The sequence below is a fragment of the Maniola jurtina genome, chromosome 8 (assembly GCF_905333055.1).
Source record: "Maniola jurtina chromosome 8, ilManJurt1.1, whole genome shotgun sequence".
NCBI lineage: Eukaryota > Metazoa > Arthropoda > Insecta > Lepidoptera > Nymphalidae > Maniola > Maniola jurtina.
Window position 1 is genome coordinate 2,297,391 of NC_060036.1, and position 23,761 is coordinate 2,321,151.

The 23,761-nt window shown below is 37.2% G+C and overlaps 1 protein-coding gene across 2 annotated transcripts; it reads right to left on the reverse strand.

Moving 5' to 3' along the window:
* Window positions 1-846: 846 nt before the first annotated feature.
* LOC123867410 (muscarinic acetylcholine receptor M1) lies at window positions 847-16,637 on the reverse strand. 2 transcript variants are annotated; one of them, XM_045909403.1, is made up of 6 exons: window positions 16,621-16,637; window positions 15,338-15,491; window positions 12,556-12,682; window positions 4,077-4,260; window positions 2,368-3,413; window positions 847-1,974 (listed from the first exon to the last, which is right to left on the reverse strand). In XM_045909403.1, exons 2-6 carry the CDS (start codon window positions 15,415-15,417, stop codon window positions 1,333-1,335), a joined length of 2,079 nt encoding a protein of 692 aa, XP_045765359.1. In that variant the 5' UTR covers window positions 15,418-15,491; window positions 16,621-16,637; the 3' UTR covers window positions 847-1,332. The 2 variants fall into 2 exon arrangements, with proteins under 2 accessions (XP_045765359.1, XP_045765358.1); XM_045909402.1 differs by having other exon boundaries at window positions 847-3,413.
* Between the last annotated feature and the right edge of the window lie 7,124 nt (window positions 16,638-23,761).

Consider the following 23,761-nt stretch of genomic DNA (forward strand, 5'->3'; position numbering starts at 1 on the left):
TGATCGAGAGTGTTCTTAGCTATAATCCAAGAAAATCGGTTTAGCCGTTTGAAAGTTATCAGCTCTTTTCTAGTTACTGTAACCTTCACTTGTCGGGGGTGTTATAAATTTTTAAATTACACTTGTAAATGGAAAGTTTTCCGGGAGTTTTGAGAATTGGCGGTGTTATAGATTTATAGATTAGTGGTATTAATGGAAGCGCGGAAACAATTTTTCATATTTTCAATGTAACATTTATTCTTTGGCAAAATCGATATAATTTCATTGTTTCGCTAAAATCCATATTAATAATATTAGTAATGAATGATAAAAATCTTCTTTATTGTCACAGTGCTCTTCATTCTAAAATTTATTTATACTTACGTTTATAAATACACCGACATTGCCGACTAAAATCTTGATATGCTTAAATTAATAAACACACTGGATTTTGACAGATATTTTGGTTACTGTTACAACTTAACAGTTCTTTTTAATATAGAGCTATTAAGTTGTAAAATAAGTATAGTATATTTTATTGTACATGATATCATTAAGGTCAACTAGACATATAAAGAGACTTTTTATGAAAAATATATACACAATCTAACATTTATTGTCTGTTCCGAATATAACACTTACTTAATATCAAATAAATATAATTATGCCTATATTATGCAACATTAGCCTCAACCAGACTCAGCTCTACCAAATTATTACCATTTTCCATTTTTTCAAAAGGCCACCTTTTAAATAGCTGGATATTTAAATACTAAACTCTATACCTATTATATCACCAGATGATGCATGGCGACTTCGGCCGCGTAGTTTAAGTTTTTTAAAAATCCAAGGGGAGTTTTTTAATTTCCGGGACAAAAAGTAGCCTATGTCTAAACTTCGGGATGCAAGCTATTTTTGTATCAAATAGATCGTGCCCACAATCTTGTCCAAAGGGATTTAAGTTTTCTTTAAAGTCCGTGAAAATTCTTTGATTTTCCGTATAGCCCATGTCCATCTCTTGCAAGACAGGTATGTCTTTACCAAATTCCGTAAAAATCCATTATTAAATCAATGGGGTCGTGAAAGGGTGACACACAGAGATTTCATAATTTTAGTATGGATTTACATTTATTAAATCTCATATCTTTCTTATTTCTAAACATTGAAAGCATAGTTTAAACTAGTCATAAATTGGTATTGTCTTATCATAAACAGCAATCTAATCGATACAATTTGTGTATAACCTCTGCTCGTAATAATTATGTCTTTTGTGACAGAACAGAGTAAGCATACTGTGATAATACTGTATAAGTTGCTCCACAATCACGCTTATTTATATCCTACAAACATGGACTAGGTAATATGAAAATCCCCCCGGAGTAGTCTCGTGAAAGTTTTTTTGAATTGTTGATTTGCCAAGGCGTAGCAGAAAGGATTTATAGGGCTGTTGGCATAACATAAAAAATATGAAAACATGTACAAGTGTTGATTGATACAAGGTGGATCTGTACAAAATCCTTCGACTAGAGCTAAGATATGATACGGTGTCCAACATACAACGAACGCACCTAATATAAAAGAAATGGTCCTGAAAGCCTTCCTCGCTCTATTTTCTGATTTAGATTTTTGTCTACCAATACTAGGAAACAATCTGTCCCGCTTAGAGCGTTTCACTTTCAGCTTTTTTCCAATATTTTTCACAAACTCTTTTCTTGAATCGCTGCGGCCGGGTCCACTTATTGCAGGACTAGATAAATCGCTATTTTCAATCGCTGGTGCTTCATTAAGTGTTAATATTGCAGTTTTATTATCAGGTAGTTTTGCAGACTGGAGTTCATTGCTATTAGAAGACGATAATACAAGGGCGGTAACGGGTTTCGGATGCTCTCCAGTGGTCAAACATACCTCAGTGTTTACTTTAATAGGTGGTGGAAGAGATAAACTTATTTTGGGTTGTGTTACTTGAGCTTCAGCTGTTGCTCGTATGAGAGCAGCCTGTAATAATGAAGTATTTGTTATAATACCTGAATGAAGTGTAGGAGGTGATGAGGGTTCAGTAGTTGTAGGAAAGGTGATTGAAGATGGTGGGCTTTCATTGGTAGGTGAAGGAATGATGACAGAACTTTCGTCCATATATCTCAGATCAGCGCCGTCCATAGCAATGAGCATATCGGAACCATGGCCGTCGTTTTTAATTAACCTTAATATAGTTCTAGATGAATCTGAATGAGATGGTGGACTTTCAGAAGCAGGTGGACTGCCCCTAAACTCTGATGGTGGTGGAATGATTCTTTGAGCGATTGTAGTTGATACTTCCCTTTCAGATGGCGTGGCTATCCCTGAAGATGAAGGTGACATAAAGCTAGCAGAAGATAGGAGTACACTTACTGCTGGTGTGTGTCCGTTACTGTGTGAGGTAACAGGATTTTCAGTCTCAAATAGGCTCTTTTCAGATATTTGTGATAAGGATGATTTTGGCTTATCTATTTCGGTCTTTAATAAGAGTTGTTTGTTATCGGGCTTCACCAGCATATGACTGTTTATTTGCATGTTATTTAGTAACTGTATTGTACCGGTTTGCATGACCAAATTTGCTACCGATGGCCGTTTCTTGGTATTTGACTGTGTGGTACTTTCGTCGTCTGAATCAAAAGCTGGACTACTCGATCGTTCGGCTTCTACTTGATCCTCCTTTTTGTCACCATCTGATTCAATAGTAGTAGATGTACCTGTCACAGTAGCGCTACTTTTGTGAGCTGATGATTTTTGACTTGAATTTGAGTCGGTCGATACACCTAAGTTAAGAAGTGGTGCGGCTAGAGATGCTTTTGACGTGGAATCTTTACAATTTGATTCTGAAACTTTAACTTGGTCTTCATTTGAAATTGTAGCTTGGGACAACGCCGCCATTCCAGCAGCTCTGCCTGCCATACCAGTCATAACTCCTGCACTTAAAGCGACCATTGATTGCATCTTTCTCTGTTTAGCTTCACTTTTTTTCTGCATATCGTAGGCTGTCTTAAAAATGCCAGCATATAAAATAATTAAGACAAATAGTGTGGTCCAATAGTAGCCTATTATAAGAGCTGTATTAAAAATGGGATCTTTTAGAAATTGAACTGCACATTCTCCTTCTTGCAAGTCTCTATATCCAACAAAGTGTTCCCAGCCGAATATTGTTGTGAAAAACAACAGAGCTGGTATTATCCACGTCACTGTGACCATCCAAATCACTTTATTCTTTGTCCTCCAAGCTCGGTACCTTGCAGCTATTTTGACACTACAGAACCTATCTACGGTTATAAGTAAAACTGTGTATTGAGATACTAAGCAAACTGTATAGTCAACAGACAGCCAAAGGTCACATAACAGGGGTCCTAAATGCCAGTACCCTTTTAGGACGTAATCTGTGTAAAAGGGCATAGATAAAGTACCTGAAACCAACAAACATATACATTATTTAAGTAAACAACCTAACTGGTGTAAGAAGACCTAAATATTTAGACACAATACAGCTAATCCATACTTCCATACTTTCCATACTAATATTATAAATGCGAAAGTGTGTCTGTCTGTCTGTCTGTCTGCTACCTTTTCACGGCCCAACAGTTTAACCGATTCTGACGAAATTTGGTACAGAGTTAGCTTATATCCCGGGGAGGGACATAGAATACTATCCCGGAAAATCAAACAGTTCCCGTGGGATTCCTAAAGACCCATCCGCTTAGCCGATTTGTATGATATTTGGTACCGAGGTAGCTTGCGTCCCTGTAATTGACATTGGCAACTTTTTATCCCGGAAAATCAAACAGTCCCCACGGGATCTTTAAAAACCGATAAATTCAACGAAATGTACAGATTTCGCTTGCATTCCGGAGACGGGTATAACATTTAGGACCTATATTTTTATAACCGGGAAAACCTAGAGATTTTAGGTTTTCTAATCTACAACTACTACGGACGAAGTCGCGGGCTAGAAAAATATATAGAATATATTACTAGCCCGCGACTTAGTTATAGTGGAATACGTTGAATAAAACATGATTTTTGCAAAGGTCCTGCAGTCGACGTGTATCGGTTGAGACGAGTATATTTACCAATGAGAAGGTCAGTGGCAGCGAGCGAAGCGATGAAGTAGTTGCTGGGCTGGCGGATGGTTCGGTCGACGAGGAAGGCGAGCAGCACCAGCACATTGCCGCTGACGGTCAGCAGGATGACCAGCACGAGGCAGGTCGCGAAGATGATCGCGAGCCACAGCGGGAACGGTGGTAGCACTGGTTGCTGGGAAAATTAAGTATTTTATAGTGTGCATCTATAAGAGTGTACATTTATGTATACCTATGTATGTATGTTAGGGTGGTCCTTATTTTTCGACTTTTGAATTATCCCCGGGGCACTTTCTCATTTGATTATATACCTCTAAATATGAAATAAGTTTTTTTTATTTTTTGTTTTGTTAAGATTTAGAGGTCGCTACCAGCTGTCAAAATTTTTACAAAAAGCGTTGAAGGACAGCTCAAATTATGGTTTCATTTAGGTGTTTATATTACATTTTACGCGCTCACATAGACAATCGGTTCTTCCCCTGCCTCCCCTCGACCTCTCATCTGTACCGACGCGTCGAGATTTGGACCGATCATACAAACAAAAACATAAGCCATAAGCACTTCTCCATATCAACGTGTTACGCCTATTATTCTATTATTATTTGTTATTCTAGAATCTAGATCTATTACTAAGCCACATATCGATATATCTCTCCATTATCTATGCCCTAAAATAATAAATTTAGAAAAATTATATTTATTTTGAAAGTTATGACCCTTGAAAAATCTCTATTTTAGGGCAAATTATGCAATTTCGTGCGTTTATAAACTATATAAGAAATCAGAAAATTGAAAAATTACCAAAGTCATGTCACACTTTACTTTATAATAATTATATTTCCTTCATCTGTGGAAACGATTTCTCTATTTTAAACTCGATCCACCAACGAGTTGTCGCTGCCATGAACGGGGCTCTTAAGACGTACACACGTGCGCACTGACATCATAATACTCATAACTTAAAAATTGGTTTGTGCGCATGCGTATCTTAAAAATAAATGATTCAAATATGTACATAATATATCTTAATTCATAACAACAACAATAATTTTGTAATATTTTTTATGTCCCGGCTATAAAAATAAAAGAATTTAACAAATACAGATTTTGAGTTTTTATTTAAAATTCAAACCTTAGTAGCGACCTCTAAATGTCATTTAAAAATTCAAATAAAATACTGAAATACTTTCTAATGGTATATAATTAAATAACGTGGTGCCCCGCGAAATTAAAGAAAAATTTTTCTTAGAAATAAGGACCACCCTAATTGTATGTACAGCTGCACTCCCCGTCTTACAGCTCTAGTTGTCTGAAAGAGATCATTGTCGCCCTTTGTATTTAAGTGTATCTTTTTTTTGTTTGTAATAATATTTACCAATAAATAAATTTAAACCCTCCTTTAGTTTATAAACACTAAAAATGTTTCTACCTATACCCGTTATAGACTTTGAAACCATCCGACCGGTGTGAAAGGCAATTTATAATGCGAAGATAGTTTTACAGCACTAAAACAATGCATTAGGCTATTCATTATTTAAACAATTTTATTGTTACAAAATTACAAAGACAGAATAAATGATACACTTAATTACTTACAAAGGGCGACCTCTGCCAAGTAACCTGTTTAGATCAGGGACTAACAGAATACCGCCTGGAATTTAGCGAAATGTTCTTTATAGCAGCTTTAGGTAACTAATTGGTTAGAGCGATTGTTATTTTATCAGTCTTGATATTAAACAAAGCATTTAGAAGATTTCAATGAAAACTATATTCGCATTTTCGACAACCCTAGAAATTCAGCACTTATTGAACTTCTAACAAAGCGAATGAGCGAATATTTTATTGTATTCGGTTTTTCATTGAAATTTTATTGAGTGCGCTATTGTTATGAAATCCACCAACAATTGGATTTTAAGGGTTGGCTATAGTTTTAGAAGAGTAGTAGTACATCAATCGATTTTAGGGTTTCCTACCTCAAAAAGAAAAACGGAACCCTTATACGATCACTTTGTTGTCTGTCTGTCTGTCTGTCTGTCCGTCTGTCTTGTACATACATAATATATATCTATTCGGTAATAAGTTGAATTATTTTTTTACTTTTTATTGTTTGTGGTTATTGAAAAGAAAGAAAATGAATTTATTCCTTATTGGTGTCACAGATAAAAAGAAAGCATAAAAATGTACATTTTCATCTAGGACACCACCCTAAATATGTGTACAGCTCAGCATTATGTCTTGCATCACATGCGTTAACAGTTAACACGCATAACAATGACGTCACATTCACAACAGCAGGTAAGTAAATCACACTAATATTATAAAGGCGAAAGTTTGTGTGTATGTTTTTTATTCTTTCACACAAAAACAACTGGACGGATTTAGCTGAAATTCAGAATGAAGGTCGATTATACCATGGATTAACACACTCGCCTCTTTTTATCCCGGAAAATCAAAGAGATTTTTAAAAACCTACATCCACGCGAATGAAGTCGTGGGCATCAATTAGTTATAAAATGAAATAAAACACATTGTTTTAAAGCACGTGCACATAACATATACATATATATATATAATAATAGATAGATAGATAGATAGATAGATAATAATATATATTTAAATAAACAGATATAATCGTATGTATTACATACGTTACTTATTATATTACATAAAATATAAGTATGTAAAAATATACATGGAGAAATAAATACGTATTATGCAGAAAATAGTAATCAATTTTAACTTTTATCTATACCTAGTTATAGTTAGTACCCATGTAAAATGACTAATGCTAAAGTACTAGAGGCGCCGAGATAACCTAACCCGTAGGTATACCTACCCGTAGGTAACTGGTAATGTGTGGCACAGCTTTTAAAAATAAACGTTTCTTTCTTTATTCAAAATGCACGAGTCAAAATTGTTATTTTGTTAATTACTAGATAGTCACTATTTCAGCCGCAATATTTTCGTACTCAATTTGCTTTAACAATATTTAAACTTTTTCAATTAGTTAACGAAAGCACCTACTCCGAGAATCACAAACTCGGTTTTTTTGAAATTTTTTGTTATATGCATAAATTTTGGGGTTGCATACAGCTCAAGAGAATAAGAGCCTAGTGGTTAAGACGTCGGTCTCTTATTCAGGAGGTTTGGGGTTCGATCCTGGGCACGCACCTCTACCTTTTTGGAGTTATATGGGTTTTATACATATAATTACATATCACCTGCCTTAACGGTAGAGGCAAATATCGTGAGGAAACCAGCATGCCTGAGAGTTTTCCAAATGTTGTCAAAGGTGCATGAAGACTACCAATCTGCACTTGGACAGCGTGGCGGGCTATGGCCTAAGCCCTTCTCATTTTGAGGGAAGATCTGTGCTCAGTATTGAGCCGTCGGCGATAGGTTGATCATGAAGGTGATGATACAGATCAATATCATTTTCAAAAATTGATCCAGGCTATTAATCCTAAAGTGTCTGCCAGAGTTACCAACAGCAATCAAAGATTAATTTCGAATTATAACCGTTCGAGTTTGAATTGTCTTTACATTTGGTAGTATAGTGTGGTTGGTGTATGACCTAGTTCCGCGGTACGCTCTCTCGAGTGACCCATATTGCACCACGCCACGCATGTTGCAGTTCTCTGACTGCCGACGATTAGCGAGAAACGAGTTGAGCGAAAAACTAGGAGCGAGTTGGCGAGCAACTCGTACGCTCTTGTGTACATACAAAGCATACAACATCCGTGATCATGCTGAGCTGGAACCGTTTTTACGGGTAGTGCCACGCATGCCAGTTTGTTCTAGCACTTTTTTTTTGCTTGAGGCGTTTTGACTTCAAGTGGAGGAAGAACGTCAACGTCATGTGTGGCACAATTTACAAGATAACCATTTTTAGGGTTCCGTACCCGAAGGATGCCAACAGGACTCTATTAGACTGCGCTGTCCGTCCGTCCATCGACATCCGTACGTCCGTCTGTCTCTCAGCGGGCTGTATATCATGAACCATAATAGGTAGAGGCCTGAAATTTTCACTGAATGTGTATTTCTATTGCTGCAGTAAAAAAATACTAAATATATTTAAAAATTGCAGCCATGAAAATTGATAAATATTTTAAAAGTATTATTTCTTGTACGATGGTACGGAACCCTACCTGTGCGAGTCGGTTTCGCACTCGACTGATTTTTTCTTACTTTCTTTCTTTCAACGAGAAGCAAGTGTGTAGTTGGGATAATTTCGTTTTAGTTGGCAAGTAATCGCCCGTCGTCATTCCTCGTGGGTCACACAGAGGGCCGCGGCCCTTGAATTAATTATTTATGGTGTAATTAATCAAACACCGACACGCGTATTAACAAGCTTTTTATTTTGACGCTACACCCTGCATCAATAAATCATAAGCCAAAATTGGGACGTCCAAAACTTTGTAACGCACTATTAATCCTCCAACAATATCTTGTTAGAACGTTGTCAGATATTAATGTAAGTCTTAAAAGTACCTAAAAGTTTTTTCCACGTTTTTTGTATAGACTTAAAGCGGTACGTACTTATCCAATCTGAGCACTCTGAGTCCGTGAAAATACGGATATAAAAAACTCGGATCGAACGCGGATATTCAAATTTCAAAATATTTTTATTCGATTAGACTTTCACAAGTAAGTACTTTTGAATCGTCAAGAGCATGTACCACTGGTTCGGAAAGCCTTAAGCTCTGGTTTCCTCCAACAGCGGTGCCATCATGTAGCGGCCGTAATACAGCGGTGAATGACGTCACTAGAACGTTGTCTATGTAAACAATATGGCGCGGTTTCCTGGATAACGGTAATTGACACCGTAACGTCAAAAAGCGGTACCGCCATTTGCATGACGGCCGTCTTGTCGGTGTCGAAGTGTCTGTCAACGTTTTTTTCATAGCGGCGAAGGTATTTTCAAGCGTAATATTAATTTGCGTGTCATTTTAAAATATTTATTGTTCCAAATGAGTTTCATCAACTGGACCAGCGAGGATGATGAAATTCTAATTGATTTTGTGCGGATTCATGATGTCCTATATATGTGTGTGTGTGGTCTGTTCACCGTAATAAAACGGTCAATGCAGTCTCGAACATTCCACATGTTTACGGCTGTCTTTTTGAGGTCATCATATTGCGTCCGTTTAAAAACGGCACCGCTTTTGGAGGAAACCATAGCTTTAGCCTTTAAGCCTGCATACGCACTTATCCGACCTCTCTGATCGAAATCCTATTCAGTGGATAAAGAAAACCAACAAACCAATAAGCTGACAAACAATCTATATCTATATCTATCTATATCTATACTTATAATAAAACTGTAACCGGACGATTTCTGTACATTAAATATATTTTGAAAATTTTAATCGTAGGGAACATTATTATCAATATAGACCTCAAAACAATTTTTTTTTGAATTTTTCAAAGTGTTGAAGTCTGTCTGTCTGTCTGTATGTGCACACATCACGTGAAAACAACAGAACGGATTTAAATGAAATTTGGTACAGTGGTAGCTGATACTTCTGGTCAATATATAGGTTAAAAAATTAGGGATTCTTCGGGATACTGGATCAAATCTTTTGTCGATTTTACTCCATAACCTCTGTCTTTGAACTGATTTTCAAATTTTTTTCTGTATAAAGGTAATACTGTTAAGTAAGAACCATGTAAGTTTTGTGAAGATTTGATGAATAGTTTCGGAAATAGAGGACGGAACTCCTCAACGGGTAACAGCAAATCGATCGCGATCAGTATAATGGCTTTGTAAAAGGTAGAGCACCCCGTGTGAAGCCGGGGCGGGTCAACTAGTACTTAATATAAATAGTGAGCATCATCATAATCAGCCTGCGGATGTCTAATGTTCTTTATTGAGCACCACCGCACCTTATATTCAATCTAATAAAACGCACATAATTCCGAAAAGGCCTGGGATCGAAGCCTAATATCCAACATATCGTCGATTTAGAATCAAACCTGGAGTTCCCTCACTCAATAGTTCACTCCGCCTCTGCCAAGCCTAACACAACGAACATATTTTGACACTGCCAATTATTTAAATTCACGTAAAGATACGCTTATTCCGCAATTCCAGGCAATTTAGCCAATATGAAGTCACGACCACATGGAGCAATTTACTGCAATACCCTGAAAATTTCAGCAATAATAAGTGAAATAATTGCTCCAGATTGAACCATACGCGTTGCAAAGCAACAATGGGGATGCTGCCTTTGTCAAAAATAAATTATTTCTTAGTAATTATTATATAGAGTGTCTTCCAAAATTCGTGAAATCCACTTGCTAACCATTTTAAAGTATCGATTTAAGGGGCAGACCCGTCGTATCCACCTTAAACAAAAAAGTACGTCAAATTACGTCAAATGTTATGACCTCACATCTGTGAATTTCATACAAGCTCCCTTACTAAGCGAGTGTTTTGCCGTTTGATAAAAAGTAGTTGATTTGACTAGTAATCATCATCCCGCTGTCGCTTAAAAATTGCTCATAAGCTCAGTGGGGTGCGCGTTTCAAATCGGCATAAAAATAAGTATCATTTTGTTCTATTAGTCATTCATGTACTTAAATATCATTATTATATTGTATTTATAATCGCCAATCATTCAAAATTTTCATTTCAGACTTAGGAATTCAACAAATGTTCTGTTCAATACTTAACTTAAATTCTCTTCTAGTTTTATCTTTCCATAAACTTTCAACTTTCAACAGGACTTGTTTAAAGCTTGTTATTTGAATGAAAATTATTTGGAATCTGAATTTGAATCAAACGAGACTAAGTTCAGTAAAGTATACCTCTGCTACCGGAGAATAGGAAACTTTGTTCAAGCAGACATTTTACCACAAAACCTAAAGTTTCGGAATCTGGCTACGAAGACAACAAAGAGTTTTATTCCTCTCCCACTTGCTCGGAAATTGCTTCAATACAAGATAAAGTTGAAAACTAAAACCCGACTGCGATCGTCTTAATAAACGCTGAAATATTATACTAAAATTGTTTCTCTGTCACTTGGTATACTTCAATGTTGTAGTAAATTTATATTTACGGACTCAAAATTTTTTTCTCTTTCATTTGACACGCAACAGCACCCAACTCGATAATAATTTTTTGGAGACCCCCACTTTTTCTCATGTAACATCCGTTAGGTTGAGAAGATGACGTTAGGTCAATTTTTTCATATAAAATATAGCCTATGTCACCCGGAAGAGGTTATTAGCAACCTTAGAGTTGAAACCACATATTAATTGTTCTTAAAGCAAAAAGGTTATAAAGGTTGAATGCTTATTTTTTCGCAAGTTTAATTATTAATATAATATATATGTGTAACAAGATTTTTGACCTTCGATCAGCTGGGCGATTCAAAACACTCGATTCGGTAAGTTATCGTTCGATAAGGTATATTTTTCAATGGAAAGTACGTCTTATCGAACGGTAACTTACCGAATCGAGTGTTCTGAATCGCCCGGCTGGAGGCCGACGACGTCCTAACCACTGGGCTATCACAGCTATTTTTGCTTAGTACCTATTTAACTTTAAAATGTGGGTAAGCCCTGATGGAATAAATCTACGTAGGTATGAAGTACATATATGTTTTTGTATATGGTACGCACACGTAGTAAAATCCCTCTTTATACACTTTTTTTATACAACTCTCACATGACTTGCGCCTGAATATTTATAATATCTAATTTGTGTAGAGATATCTAAAAAAGAAGATACCAAGTTAGCCCTTACTTACCCTGCAATCTCGGGTAAAGGAATTATGCAGCTCAATATGGTAGTGAGCTGACTTGGAAGGGGTATGACAGTTTTTAATGAAACCTAATACCTACCCTTAATTATTTATTATTGGTTTCTATTCTCGGAATCATATTTCCAGTATTATAGGCACTAGATACAGTCAAAGTCTCCGCTAAACCACATCAGATACAATTGAGAAATTATGTATTTATTACCTAATAATTTTATTATTATATTCCAAAGCTGCCCCTATCGGGAACCCGAGACGGGAAACCTCCAACATAAGACCACAGCACTTACATCACGTCAGGGAGGTAGACTGAGCTAACCACGTCCAGGTTTGAAGTATCTTACCAACCCAGGAGATCTGTCCAGCGAGCCATTGAGGAAGTAGATTTCTGTGTAGTAGGTACGCACGGTAGTTGAAACAGAGGCACGATCGCGAAGCAGACGCAAGTTCGCAGTATCAATTTTGGTCTGGTGGGAGGCTATACGGCCGCGGCTAGTCACCACCCTACGGGTAAAGCCTTGCCGCCAAGCGATTTAGCGTTCGGGTGCGATGCCGCGTAGAAACTGACCAGGAGACCAGGGCTTTAATGAAACTGCCATACCCCTTCCAGGTTAGCCCGCTACCATCTTAGACTACATCTACACTTACCACCAGGTGAGATCGTAGTCAAGGGTTCATTTTATAGGAATAAAAAAAAATCTTACCAATCCCGGAACTTCATCCAGTGAGGCGTTCAATAAGTAGATGTCCGTGTAGTTGGTTCCGTTCGCGAGGAGGCAGTCGGGGTAGTTCCAACTGAAGCATGTGCGTTGTTTTAGCTTCTGGAGTTTCCTGGGACAAACATATTTCATTTTGTTGTGAAATGAAAATAGTTTTGAGTATAGGTATTCTGTACCAGCTGTACTCGCGTATTTAGTCGATGTAAGCCCGGACTAGTTTCGAACCCATCCGGGCTCCTTAATATTAACTATGTCGATGGCTAAAAGTAGATGTATAACTAAGCTAAGTATCATCCGCTTCTACATCTATTGAGAAGCGGCTAACTTAGTAGTTAGTACGAGTAGCTTCCATTGAGTCGTTCGGAATTTCGGAGGTGGCACGCCCATCATAATGGAAACATTTGATTGAGCTTTTCATAGCTGCGTCAGAGAAACTGAAGTTTCCTTTTAGAAGCTCTGCAAGTTAACTAGACACGCAAGCGAAAGTAATCAGTGTGTGATTAGCCTAAAGACTCAAACGTTGTGTATTAAATTTTATATATTTGTATATGTTGTGTATTTTTTTACTAGCTGACCTAGAACGAGTCAACGAGCACTTGGATAAAAACTTTACTAATTAGATTGAACTTATATGGCCAATACATATTTACTTACTTGTTATTTTTTTACTTTTTAGAGGTTTTAGTGTCGGGGGGTTTTAAATTTTTTTATTTAATATTTATTTGACGCTTTTTAAACTTTTATCTAGTTAATACTGTTTGTGCAATATATGTATATACACATTACGCACTACCACTACCAGTACTAGACTAGTAAATCGCCTTATTAGAATTTGGCTGGATACCAATACGTACCTATTGGTGGGATAGTAATACCCGGACTAATAAGGACAATAGAAAAGAGCTGATAATCTTCAAACGGCTGAACAGATTTTCTTAGATTATAGCTAAGAACACTCTCGATCAAGCTACCTTTCAAACAAAAACAAACCAAATCAAAATCGGTTCATTCGTTTAGGCGCTACGGTGCCACAGACAGATACACAGATACACACGTAAAACTTATAATACCCCTCTTTTTGGGTCGGGGGTTACAAATCAATCAAGTTAAAAATAAATACGCGATATAAATTTTTTGTATTTACTACAGTAGTAGGTTTCCGTTGTCGGATGTTTTGGATGAGACGCACGATGATTTTCACCGAAATCATTCAACCGAACAGTCGTTCGGCAAAAGTATTTTTGAGAGAAAAACTACTAAATTTATGTCTGGAATGTAAAGTTATTATAACCAAGTAATGAATAAATAAATTATGTTTAAAGTTAAATTGTTTTAGAATTTTCATGCTCCTAATCTTATCTTTTTACGCACAAAGTTGTTATAAGTTTAGAGTTAAAATAGGAAAGTTTCGAGGCTAAAAACTTTAAAATCAATATTTATTCAATATTTTATGTACCAATAAGTGCTTTATACAGTTTTTAGTTTTAATGTTTGCTTCAATACTAATTCATATTACACCACGCTGAAATCTTTTCTTGACTATAAGTAAAAACAAAATAGTTAAATCAAAACTTTTTCATTTACGGTGTAGCATATTTCCCTAATGACCTATTATGCAATATACCACTGCTTCACACAGGCGGAATATTATCACATATTGAAACAATGGCTCTTTTCTCATCAATGCAAAACATTATGTAATAATGATTCAAATGAGGAATTATGAAAATGTAGGTTCGTTGTATTTATGAAAATAATATTAATGTATAGGTACAATAAAAGTTTGACGTACCTACGTGGGTAGTGAATATTTTGGCTATAAGGTCTTGTATAAAGTTCCACGGATTTTCCGCAATATGGGAGGTATTTTACTTTTCTGGTCAAGATATAAAAATCCGGAATCCATCAGTCTTTTCGGACTATTATTTTTGGTACGGCTGAAACTATTTTGACAGCTGGTGTTAGGCTATGACAGAGAACTATGAGAGATCTAGCCACTACGTAGCCTATTTTGATTCCGGGATAACAAAAAATATCAACGGAATTTTAAAAACACGTTACACTGTAATGTCGGCTTCCCACGGTGCATGACATTACGTACGGACGCGGACCAGCCCGCACGCATGGGAAGAGTATCGTCTTACCCCCGTCCACACACTCCTCTACTCGCGCAATTAATCGTGACGCCACCGCACTAGGTTGCTTGCCTTTGCAACGCGATGGACGTCGAAACTGTACCAGCGTGCGCGCTATTGCATACTTACCGATAAAATAGGAAGCGATGGGCGTGAACGAAGAACATGCGAGTAACGCGGTCACACTCCGTCTCTGCCTCCGTTCCTCGCTCGGTCCCATGCGACACGGGTAGTGTGTGGACGGGGTTTGGTAGCGCAGACACGTTATCGTCGACGCCCGAGCTTTGTGCGCCGTCCGTGGCTGTCGGAAGTCATCGGTCGTGCGTGATACGCAGAATCACGCACCGTGGGAAGCCAGTATAAGACATGTGCCAAAATTGTGCAAATGACGACATTTGGTATGGACGTCTGTATAAATATCATCATATAAATATGAATGAGTACCTGGATACCTGGTTACTCAAATACTGATTGACTAATTTATGTAACGCCCCCGTTGAACTTGATAAACTAAACTAAAACCACTGGTGAATTTACAATTTGAGTGCTAGTGAATTCGAATTGGAAACGTCAAATAATTGACTTTCATTCAATTATTCAAGATCTATTATACTATTCATTGTTCCTCTTACCATTGTGTTATAAAACTGGTTCCGATGGCATAAATAGGCGTGGTGCGGTTTAAATCTAGGCTGGCTTCCGTGGCATTCATTGTAACTTGCTCTCTCTTCTTGATGCTCTTTTCTGTTCTTATGTTCTGCGTTTATCTGGTCCCTAGTATTGCATCTAAACAAATGTAATTCAAATATTTAAAAAAAGCCAGACTCACTGACTGACTCTTCCTCTTCGGCCACCCTCGAAATCAGTGAGTGCTCAGTGCTACGTAAACAGTTTCGTGGAAAGAATAATATTATGTCTTACTACGAAACCAGTTACGTACGAATACCTTAGTTAATTTTATTATTATTTTTTTCGACTTCAAAAAGGTGGTTCTTAATTCAGCCCGTTTTTAGGGTTCCGTACCTCAAAAGGAAGAACAGAACCCTTATAGGATCACTTTGTTGCCTGTCTGTCTGTCTTCTGTCTGTATGTTTGTCCGTTGTGTCTGTCAAGAAAACCTATAGGGTACTTCCCGTAGACCTAGAATCATGTTTGGCAGGTAGGTAGGTCTTATAGCACAACTAAAGGAATAAATCCGGAAACCGTGAATTTGTGGTAACATCATAAAAAAAAATTAAATGTGTTTCAATTTTCAACGTAAGATAACTATATCAAGTGGGGTGTCATATGAAAGAGTTTAACCTGTACATTCTGAAACAGATTTTTATTTATATTTATGCATAATAGTTTTTGATTCATCGTGCAAAATGTCGGAAAGATTACCCGAGTACGGAACCCTCGGTGAACGAGTCTGACTCGGCCGGTTTTTTTAACCAACAGTAAAAGTTTCTGTGGTGGCCGAATAAATTTTTGCATCCAACTCCTTAAAGCAACGACTACACTTTGACTTAAAATTACATGATTCTATATGTACGGGAAGTACCCTATAGGTTTTGTTTGGCTTGACGGATCTTGACGGACACGACAGACAGACAGACAAAATATAGACATACAGACAACGAAGTGCTCCTATAAGAGTTCCTTTGAGGTACGGAACTATAGAAATATACAATTACTTATTGATCAGTTCTATATAAAAAATTACCGTGCCATTTCGGAGTGCAACACCAAAAATCACTTGCTTCATTTCATAATTACAGCCTGTTAAAGCGGCTGTCTTGGTTTTATAAAAATCCCGGGGGATTATCAAAAACTTAAATCCACGCGTACGAAAGCGTGGGCTTTAGCTAGTAGTTATAGCTAGTAATTTAAATCTTGTTTACAGTATGCAAAAGGTAGGTAAATGCAACCTTACCACAGTTGTAGATAAGGTTGGGGGCAGACGGGTGGGGGTCCGGCACCCGCCCACTGCCGCCGAGTCGCCCGTGTGCGCCATGCCGAGATTCATCTGCAAAGGAAGTGCCTGTCATGAGCCTGGTACCATATCGTGGAATATTTATACATATAGGCTGGTATACTGTAGATATCTTCCCATGGCCGTAGCTAGGGAGTGGCATTGTGGGGCAACCTTAAAATACTAATGCCCTACCATAAAAATGCCATCTATTAACATGCCAAGTAAACTGTTTGTTCATAGTATGATATTAGGTAATGATGCAAAAAAAAAATACTGAAGTAAAGTCTAATACTAAAGTCTAGCGCAGTTGTTAAAAACTTTTTGCATCTGTGGCGACCAACGGTTACTGTAATGCTGCTGTAAGTATTACGAATCTAAGTTTCAACTTTGACTGCATTCAATAGGTCTCAGAGGCTGATTATATCATAAATGCGAAAATATGTCTGTCTATCTGTCTGTCTGTTGGTTTGCTATGTTTTCACAGTCTAACAGTTTAACAGATTTTGATGAAATTTGGTACAGTGGTAGCTTGCATCTCGGAAATTGACATAGCCAATTTTCCATTCCGGAGAATAAAAGAGTTTTCACGGGATTATTAAAAAAAACTTAATCCATGCGGATGAAGCCGTGGGTCGTTAAATAAAATACACCGAGTGACAAAAAAAATCACATATATTGTATCAATCGCTATCTATCGGCAGCTCGCGGGAGTTTAGTGCTGTTTAACTTTTTATTGTTATTTTTTTTTAAATATAATATATAACAGTGAGTAAACGAGCAAGTCTGGTTATAAGTTATTAAGTACCGCCGCCAGTGAATATTTGCATTACCAGAAGAACCGCCAATGCGTTACCTACCTTTAAACACAGCTGCCCTACCTTAAATTCAACACTAGCTACGGCCCTGTACCTACCGTAGGTAAAGGTATAGGTACGTGCTTGCAAACCAGTCGATTATGAAGGAGTCTACAGATTTGCTCGATTTTTTGGTTCAAGAGATAATATTTGGAAGAGATAATATAATGGAGTTTATGATTTGAATAGGAAACTGGGTATAGATGGAGAATTTCACAAGAGAAATAATTATAAGTACAGAATGCATCCAATTTTTTTTTCGAGTAAGTATACCAGAATGAGTGTCGACACCTTCGATTATATTCTACTAGCTGATGCCCGTGACCTCGTCCGCGTGGAATTAGGATTTTAAAAATCCTGTGGAAACTCTTTGATTTTCCGGGATAAAAGTAGCCTATGTGCTAATCTAGGATATTATCTCTTTGCATGTTCTATCGCCTTCATAATGGGGAGAGCTCTGAAGAGTTGTTTGTCTGCATTCCACTCTCCTTTTTCTACAACCGCACCGCACGCCACTGCAAGCAATTTTGTGACCTCGGTGCCTGGTGCACTTTGGCCGCCCGTTGTGTCAGGTCCTAATTTTCAAGCACATGCAAACTCCCTTCTGAAATTAACTCCCTTCTGCGTTGCTTCCATATATTACAACATGGGGTTATTCAAGGGGCGGACCAACAAATTCCTGAAAGGCTGGAACGCATTGGCGGTACCGCTGGTACCGCAAATGTTCATGGGCGGCGGTAATCACTTAACATCAAGTGACGCGCCTGTTCGTTTGCTCGCTATTTGTGTTTAAAATAAAAGCTACAAGTTTTACATAATCACATCACACTAATATTATAAAAGCGAAAGTTTGTGTGTATGTGTGTGTGTTTGTTACTCTTTCACGCAAAACTACTGGACAGATTTGGCCGAAATTAAGTTCGGAGCTAGATTAACCCTGGATTAACACATAGGCTACTTTTTATCCCGGAAAATTAAAGAGTTTCTACGGGATTGAAAAAAAGCCGGCCAAGTGCGAGTCAGAGTCGCGCACTGAGAGTTCCGTACTCGGGTATTTTTTCCAACATTTTGCACGATAAATCAAAAACTATTATACATTAAAATAAATAAAACCTGTTTTAGAATGTACAGGTAAAGCCTTTTCATATGATATCCCACTTGGTATAGTTATCTTACTTTGAAAATTAAAACACATTTTAATTTTTCTTTAAATGATATAACCACAAATTCGGGATTTTCAGATTTATTCCTGTACTTGTGCTATAAGACCAACTTTCCTGCCAAATTTTATGATTCTAGGTCAACGGGAAGTACCCTATAGGTTTCTTGACAGACAGACAGACAACAAAGTGATCCTATAAGGGTTCCGTTTTTCCTTTTGAGGTACGGAACCCTAAAAAACTTACATCCACGAGTACGAAGTTGCGGGCATCAGCTAGTACCTAATATAGTTACCAAGCTAAAGTAGAGGAGGCAGACTGTTTTGATGTTGTGAGCGGATTATTTCTGGCACATTAGTGCAACGCTGCCTAAGCCGGCTCGATAGCGTGTGAAAACGTTTTCCGGGTGAACTTCAAAGAAAATATAAGCAGCTAAAGCAGTGCTACTTACTTATCCAAGCTTCCATAATACACTTTTATTATACTAGAGGATACCTGCGACTTCGACTTAAATTTGGTCTTTTAAACATCTCATGGTAACTTCTATATTTTTCGGGATGAAAGATAGCATACCAAGACGAACTTAGCTACCTCTAAACCTTAAACGGATGGAACGTGGAAAGGTGGACGTGGAACTCACTTTCGCATTTATGATATTAGTAGGGATATAATACAGTGTTAATATGAGTATAATATTATTATATACTTTTACAATATGTTATATTTTAATTCACTTATTCATTTATTTATTTTTCTTATTTTACCCTATTTTATAAAAATGTTCACAAAACTAAAGTAACAGAAATAACAAAAAATAAAATAACAGAAGCTACAGAAAAAAACCAGAAACAACAAAAATACAATAACAGGAACAACAAAATAAGTAAATAACAGAAACAAAAGAGAAATAAAATAACAGAAACAACAGAAAACCAAAGTAACGGAAGAAAAAAAAAAACATTCAATATAATTAAATAAAGTATGGTAAAATGGGTCCCACTAGCGGGTTGGACCCAAGCCGCCAGTGGTCAGGGCCCCAGAGTGAGGAACCTCCTCGCAATGCGTGCCGTCTCAAGAACCACTGCTTTGTGTATCTACAACATAATAATTATACAAACAACGTTCAAAGTATTCATCGTATTCCTAGGCATCATTGAAATAACGATCAATGTCAAGTAAACAGTGTGTTTATTATGCTCAAAAGTGTGTGAAATCATCCCTGACACAGTGAATAGGCACCATAATAGGCACCAATAGGCACGGTGTAGGCACCCATCCGACCGCGATGTCTCAAAATAAAAGGGACCCGAAGGTTACATTACAGTAAGCAACTCCGAGGGAACTCACAAAATATGCCAGGCTATTTTAACCTCTATTCTGAAAGAGTTAAAAGCTTTTTCCTGCGAAAGTGTTTTTGATTTAGTGTATTTGTAAGGATAATGTTACGGCTCTTTTGCACGACAGGCGTAATCGATTTGATGAAGCCTCGTTTTTGGTTTAACTGCTTTGGTAAATCAGTGTCTATTTAAATGAGATATTGGGGTTGTTTACTTTACTGTTGGAGTGAGAGTGAACATACTATTATCTGTGTTATAAAAATGTGCTAATACTGGTTTGAGATTGTCATGTGCTATGTTCGTCCTTGGGTTCGCAATAAATCTGTAGTACGAGCTATGGATCTATTTTATGACCCACGGTCCCTGAGGTCCCGAGTGACCGGTGGCACGGGGACAAAGATTAATTAATTGTACGATGGTACAGAACCTTTCGTGTGCAAGCCCGACTCGCACTTGGTTGCAATTATGACTGACTAGCTGTTGCCCGCGACGTCGACTGCGTAGAATTGCTGATTTCCCGTGAGATTGAGGTTTCCCGTGCGGCCAATGCCCTGCAAAATTCTTTCTAACCTGATGACTACGCCTTAAAAGAAACCTATTTTCTGAATTTCAAGCTTGTAGACTTAATGGTAAAAAAAATCAGCAAAAGATGATCCCTATTTTATATTCAAAAATACTCTGACTCATATATTTTTATTTATAAATTGCTGATTTCCGTGTCTCTAAATTAAAAAACATCAGAGTTTCATACATACTTCAAACCCCTATTTTACCCCCTTTGGGGTAGATTTGGATAAAAAAAGTTCTAACCTGATATTTACGGGTTACGCCCTAAAAGAAACCTATTTTCAAAATTTCAAGCTTGTAGACTTAATAATAAAAAAATTCAGCAAAAAATATCATCCCCTATTTTACCACCCTTAAAAGGTAATAGTCAAAAAAAATTTGATATACATGTTTTTATGTGTCTCTAACTCCAAAAACAAAGGAATTTCATACTTTTCAAAAAATTTACTAAATTTCATAATTTTCAACTTTCAACCCCTATTTTACCCCCTTAAATTTCCTGGAATTTGGAAATTCCTGGTGGAATTTCCAAATATCCTTTCTTAGCTGACATCTCCTGTACTTGCTAAATTATAGCTTTATACCTACAATAGTTTTTGAGATCTCGTGTTTAATCAGTAAGTATGTAAGTAAGTAAGTACGTCAGTGACCTTTCGCGTTTATTTATATAATATATAAATAAATATTACGGATATAGAGTCTTTCAGTGTGGTTTACATTGGAAAGCGCATGCCTAGGTTTAGGACTTCCAACTTACACATTATATGTATACTACGTCACTCATCGGACGCCAGGGAGATATTAATAAGCGACTGAAAGGAAATACGGACGCCGGAAGAGCGTCCCACACCTTGAAATATGGATTGAATATGTTTCATACGAGTTGACTGAATTTTAACCGCATCCGATGGCAACGCTCAGAACATCTCTCATAGGAAAATAAATATCAGTCAAGCGTGACTCGGACTCACACATGAAAGGTTCCGTACCATCGAACCTACTAGAAATAACACTTTTTAGCAATAGTTATTCAAAAATATGTAGACTTAATAAAACGATAAATTATAAGCATAATTAGTAAATGGTTTTTGTTTCTGTGGGCATCTGGGAAACCCATTAAAACTTTATTTTAGATAGACAGACAGACGGACGGACAAACAGACAGCGAGACAGACAGACAGGCTGACAGACAGACAGACAACAAAGTGATCCTATAAGGGTTCCGTTTTTCCTTTTGAGGTATGGAACCCTAAAATCTGGCTAAGTGCCAGTGAGACTCGCGCATGATGATATCCGACGCGAATCCGCGGCCTAACCATGATGGATCGGGACTCGGAAATACAGGGTTGAAGAGTGTTCGTGTGAGGTTCATGCATTTTTTATGCGACCCTAAAAAGAGTCAGGTCCCGATAAAATATGTACCTACAATGTATTTATTCAGCGCAGGAAATAAATAAAAGTTCCTATCTTATTCTTGCTTAGTGTGTCTATTCTAGCTATGGGCATTATAGCTGATTTTGAATTGTTTTCATTTGGTGATATTAAAATTTTTCACTACAGTTATTTCATAAAGGTATTTTTTTTTTCAATTTTTGCGCTCACTCCATCGTTTGCTACATTGGCATATCTAGGAATTATGATCATGGTCAATGGCACTTACCTATATTTCGCAGGTTGGTTTCAGGTTTATAAATGTGGTTGAAAAATTCACTTTTTGTGACATTAATTGAACATGAATTGAACTGGATGTTTTTCCCTTTCTAACACGCAGCGATGCGAGTGTTCTCGCATCGCTGCGCGTTAGAGTGCGCTCTTTGACTCTGGTAGATGACCGTGTGTGCGCGAAATTTAAACAATAAGGTAAATGTAATTGTTTTCACAGTTTGTGAAATTTTGCTGCGTGATTTTTCACATGCTATCAGCCTTCATGTTCCTTGCAATAGCGGAGGCTTAGTAATAGGGTCCCGTTTGCACCCGTGGGGTACGGAACTCTAAAAATAAAACAAACTGTGTAAGTACTTTGATTGGCCCGTAGTTGAGCTCCCTAGCTTTATAGTAACTTGAAACTTTGTAAACTTAACAGAGAGATTAATAATTTAAATTGATCTCTAAACTTTGGTTGTTTTCAAACAATCAAAGTATTTTTGTATCTTAAAGCTCATCGGGACAATTTACCTGAATCGGGGAAGCCTTAGATTAGAATATTTATTTGAGTTTTACTTGAAAGTGAGTCTTTTTAACCCCCGACCCAAAAAGAGGGGTGTTATAAGTTTGACGTGTATATCTGTGTATCTGTGTAGCTATCTGTGGCATCGTACCGCCTAAACGAATGGACCGATTTTAATTTAGTTTCTTTTTGTTTGAAAGGTGGCTTAATCGAGAGTGTTCTTAGCTATAATCCAATAAAATTGGTTCTCAGCTCTTTTCTTGTTTTCTTGTAGAAAAGAAGGTTAACTAACCGTTAGGTTCATAATATTATGTCAATTGACAAATGTCAAGCTGTCAAGATGGACGTTGCCTAAATACATAATTATTATTTATTTGAAAATGATGTGTTGGAAAACTCAGATACTTTGGATCGTAGGTGCGGAATAGCTATAATACAAGAGAATCGGTACAGTCGTTTGAAAGTTATCAGCTCTTTTCTAGTTACTGTAACCTTCACTTGTCGGAGGTGTTATACATTTTTAATTTACACCTTGTTAGGCATAAAGTTCCAAGTTCAAATCTGCGAAAATAAAACATTTTCTCTCTCCCTGCTTGAATGACTTCCGCCAAGAAATGTGAAAAACGTGGAAATAACTAAGATTGAAATCTATAGACTTTGCTTAGACTTAAGTTTCAGTTAAAACGAGACACATGCCAGCGCAAAGTCAAAATGCGCTCAATAGATCTCAACCACAAAAATCCAAATACTAATCTCAAGCAATATGTCTGACTGGCTATTAACAAAACATCTCTCCTTTCTGTTCCTCTCCGCTTTGATGGGAAGCCGGCCATTTATTTAGAGAGGTTTTCCCTACCAAATGTACTTAGTTCTACAAGACATGTAATAATGAGGTCGAGTTGAAATTGAAAGCCACTGTATAGCGCGGCTCCCCGAGCGTAGGATTATCCCGGGCAGCATGCAATGTGTGCAGCCCGGTTTAACGCTAAATTGCTGGAATAGTTTGCGCGACGC

Bases quoted from the DNA above. Each gene is read 5' to 3' on its own strand.
- LOC123867410 (XM_045909402.1), bottom strand. From the start codon at position 15,417: ATGAATGCCACGGAAGCCAGCCTAGATTTAAACCGCACCACGCCTATT. The intron at 4,261-12,555 runs GTAAGATTTTTT...TAATTTTCCCAG, and splicing joins TGGATGAAGTTCCGGGATTG to CAACCAGTGCTACCACCGTT. The intron at 3,414-4,076 runs GTAAATATACTC...TGTTGGTTTCAG, and splicing joins TGCCACTGACCTTCTCATTG to GTACTTTATCTATGCCCTTT.